We start from the raw sequence: 4,243 nt of genomic DNA on the forward strand, positions 1-4,243 counted from the left end.
TTCTTTTTTTATATATCCACCATTAAATGTTTCATTTCACTTTTACTATATATAATAAGTGGACCTACAATGAACTAATTCATTTCGCTCATATTTTATAGTATAAAACCAGTATAATGTAGTATAAAAGTAGGTTACACATCTCATTTCTTAAGACACGTGTCAATCAAATATGAGACATTTAATCATGAACATATGGAGTATATTATTATCCATCTAAGATTAAATTGTGAGATTATTTTAGTTAGATAGAGTGACTATGACTAATTATCACTACGTATCATGTTTATGTACTATCAAACATAATACTTACTACGTAAGTATTAAGTTGTGAGATTCAAGTTTATGTACTATCAAACATAATACTTACTACGTATCATGAGATGTAAACTTGCAAAATGCAAACTGAACAACCCATTTATATACTATCTCCGACAGCGATTAGTAGTTATGATGAGTCTACGAGTTTAAAAAAAATAAAAAATAAATAGATAGAAAAAGATAGTTGAATGTGGTTTCATTAATAATAAAAATACAAGTAAAATATGTTAATAGAATATGAGACCTACTTAGTACTCTATTTATTGTAAAAATAAACAATAACTCCTAATCACGGACGGAGTAAAATTATAAACCGAGTTTTCACCTCATCAAAACTTCACTGCAACCGATCATATATGGAATTTGAAAATACATTCAAAATTTTCAATGTTCATTTTGCACTCCAGAAGTGGTCTAATGTTTCAGTAATGTCTAGCCAGCCATTTAATCTAAGTTTTAAAATGACAACACCTCTTAAAATAACGTCATACTATTATTTATAGCCAATCATTTGTATATATGGACGAATAATAAGCTGTCATGTGACAATAAAAAAAATGCTCAAAGGGTAAATTTTCTCGGCCAGCAATATGCAATACACTATACAGCAATATGCAATACACTTGACAGCAATTCACAATTGTAAAAATCTCGGCATGCAATATACAACACTGTATACAACAATTTTTTCTCGGCCAGCAATATCCAACACGCTATACAACAATCTATAAATTATTGTGTAGCGTTTATAATATTGTTGTGTAGCGTTTATAATATTGCTGGATATGTGGTGTCACGCTGTCACTTTAAGAGACGTAGATGTATAAATCCATTTCCTAAAAGTTGTTAAATGCAGATGTTTTTGTGATTGCTAATTATGACCATTTTTCGTTGTCAAATTAAATCACTAACAAAAGCTAAAGTCCAACTCAACTATCGAAATTGACATTATCAATAAAGGCTACTATAAATGTGACTACGAATTAAGGTCAAAAAACACCAAATTATTGTAATGATGAGCGGGGCATAAGCAATTTGACTTGCATGTTACCCCAAAAGACTCATTTGCATATCTCACATATAACCATAATATGTGACATCCCTAATCTGAAACATGTATCATTTTTTTGCATATTGACATATTTTTTATTTATTTTTGCCTATTTATATTATTAGTTGTATAATAAATATTATATATTTGATGTTTATACATTTACATATGTTTCATAAGAGTTGTGATCAATGTCGAACCATTCTTAAGGGTCGAACTAGAGACTAAATCTCATCCATGCATTAATCACATCTAATGGTTATTAATAATTTCTGAATTTTTTACTCAATTAAATTGGTAAAGGGTAGTTTAGTAATGTGCAGCTCATCCTCACTTCTCAATTCCAACCAACTTCTTTCTCTACAATTCTCTCTCATCGTAGAGAAGGCGCCACCGTATCCTCTTCTCTAGCTCTCTTTCTCTCCCTCATTAGTGCTTCTACGACCACCGCTCCCTCCAACTCGCTACTTCGCTGCCCGCTTGCCACCGCCAGCCTGGCCGCTTCGCTATTGGAATTCTCATCGGATGCATCCTTGCCTCCGCTCAATAGCTCGGTGAAGGAAGCAACATAAGAAGATTTCTCTTTCTCATTTTCCTTAACCGTCTTCTCAGATCTGGAAATCGAGGTCTCGAAGCTGCTGCTACCACCGACCGCCGCCGGAAAGGGGGAATTGATCGGCGGCAGCTCTGCAATCGAGCTAGCTGCTGCCGCGAGCAGCCACTCCACCGCCTTGCTCGGCTGATCGTAGCCTAATCGGTCCTGCAAATCATAGAATTCGATCGCGGTGTTAACCGCTAATCGAACGCAGCGGTCTCTTAGCCCTCGCGATGTCAGGACCTTGCTGTGGCTGTCCTTCCCGCCGGTGGCCGTCAATTCGCTTTAAAGTAATAATACATAAAAATGAAGTAAATCACAGTAAAAATGAAGTAATAAAATATTATAATGAAGTAACATCTTTAATTGATGTGTTGTTTGCACATTAAAGTATGCCATCAATTCGACTCTTATTGAACTAAATTGTTGTTACAACACATTAAAATGAACTACATATTCTTTTTGATAAAATAGTAAATTGATAAGATGAAGTAATAAATTATGATAATAAAGTAATATAAATGATCTGTTTTCCTATTAACTATAATCTAGTTAGTATGAAGTATTGGATTCATATAATTAAGTAATAAGTTATGATAATGAAGTAATATAAATGATCTATTTATACAGTAGGTTTTATTACTAAAATGAAGTAATAATACACAATAATGAAGTAAATCACAACAAAAATGAAGTAATAAAACATTATAATGAAGTAACATCTTTAACTGATGTGTTGTTTGCACATTAAAGTATGCCATCAATTCGACTCTTATTGAACTAAATTGTTGTTATAACACATTAAAATGAACTACATATTCTTTTTGATAAAATAGTAAATTGATAAGATGAAGTAATAAATTATGATAATAAAGTAATATAAATGATCTGTTTTCCTATTAACTATAATGTAGTTAGTATGAAGTATTGAATTCATATAATGAAGTAATAAGTTATGATAATGAAGTAATATAAATGATCTATTTATACAGTAGGTTTTATTACTAAAATGAAGTAATAATACATAATAATGAAGTAAATCACAACAAAAATGAAGTAATAAAACATTATAATGAAGTAACATCTTTAACTGATGTGTTGTTTGCACATTAAAGTATGCCATCAATTCGACTCTTATTGAACTAAATTGTTGTTATAACACATTAAAATGAACTGCATATTCTTTTTGATAAAATAGTAAATTGATAAGATGAAGTAATAAATTATGATAATAAAGTAATATAAATGATCTGTTTTCCTATTAACTATAATCTAGTTAGTATGAAGTATTGAATTCATATAATGAAGTAATAAGTTATGATAATGAAGTAATATAAATGATCTATTTATACAGTAGGTTTTATTACTAAAATGAAGTAAATCACAACAAAATAATGAAGTAAATCACAACAAAAATGAAGTAATAAAACATTATAATGAAGTAACATCTTTAACTGATGTGTTGTTTGCACATTAAAGTATGCCATCAATTCGACTCTTATTGAACTAAATTGTTGTTATAATGAAGTAATAACACAACTGAATGAACTAAATTGTTGTTATAATGAATCCAGTTGTTGCGAATTCACCGATGAACTTATCAGTAGTCTCTTCTCAAATACTGTATACTTAATTATTTGGAATCAAGTATATAATCTCAGGCCACAGCCACTACTCCAGTGCGTACAGCTTTATTGATGTCAGATTCGTCGGAGCTCTGTCTCGCAGCGCTCGATCTCTTGGAGGAAGAAGACCTCTTCCATTTCTTCTTCTCCATCGCCTCATCCATCTCTATCTGTTCCTGCCTGCACTCCTGGCTACAGAACGGCGTGTTCCCTCTGCAAAAATCCACCAAATTAGAAACTCCGCTAACCAATTCAGCTCCAAATCTCTTGGATTTTCACCTCATTTTACCTGTACATGAAGATGTCGTTGTTTTGGCAGAGCGATCTGCCGCAGGGGGAGCAGGAATCGAGGAAGTGCGGCTCGTAGTCGTGTTCGCATCCGGTGTAGTAGTATGCTGCTGCTGCAGCTGAGCTCATCGGAGGAGGAGGAGATTCAATTCAATTGATGATAAGATCCGTTGATTTGCAGAAGATTCGTCGATTTGTAGAAGAAATTCGTCGATTTTGGAGAAGAAGATAAAGAGAGAATTGAAAATGAAGAAAATCACGTGAATTGAATGAAGGTTGCTGCAAAATTTTTACTCTAAATGTATTTTGGCCAAAATACCCCTGGATTGAAGTAAATTGTTTAACTAATGAAGGAGTGAAATT

At 32.4% G+C, this 4,243-nt stretch overlaps 1 protein-coding gene across 1 annotated transcript; it reads right to left on the reverse strand.

Moving 5' to 3' along the window:
• Positions 1 to 3,624: 3,624 nt before the first annotated feature.
• LOC125192536 (FCS-Like Zinc finger 3-like) lies at positions 3,625 to 4,038 on the reverse strand. Its single transcript, XM_048090140.2, has 2 exons — positions 3,882 to 4,038; positions 3,625 to 3,805 (listed from the first exon to the last, which is right to left on the reverse strand). Exons 1-2 carry the CDS (start codon positions 4,007 to 4,009, stop codon positions 3,625 to 3,627), a joined length of 309 nt encoding a protein of 102 aa, XP_047946097.2. The 5' UTR covers positions 4,010 to 4,038.
• Positions 4,039 to 4,243: the final 205 nt, after the last annotated feature.

This window comes from Salvia hispanica, chromosome 4 (assembly GCF_029641045.1).
Source record: "Salvia hispanica isolate PSC_SH4W2 chromosome 4, Shi_PSC_v1, whole genome shotgun sequence".
Classification (NCBI taxonomy): domain Eukaryota; kingdom Viridiplantae; phylum Streptophyta; class Magnoliopsida; order Lamiales; family Lamiaceae; genus Salvia; species Salvia hispanica.

Bases quoted from the DNA above. Each gene is read 5' to 3' on its own strand.
- LOC125192536 (XM_048090140.2), bottom strand. From the start codon at position 4,009: ATGAGCTCAGCTGCAGCAGCAGCATACTACTACACCGGATGCGAACAC. The intron at 3,806-3,881 runs GTAAAATGAGGT...GGATTTTTGCAG, and splicing joins AACGACATCTTCATGTACAG to AGGGAACACGCCGTTCTGTA.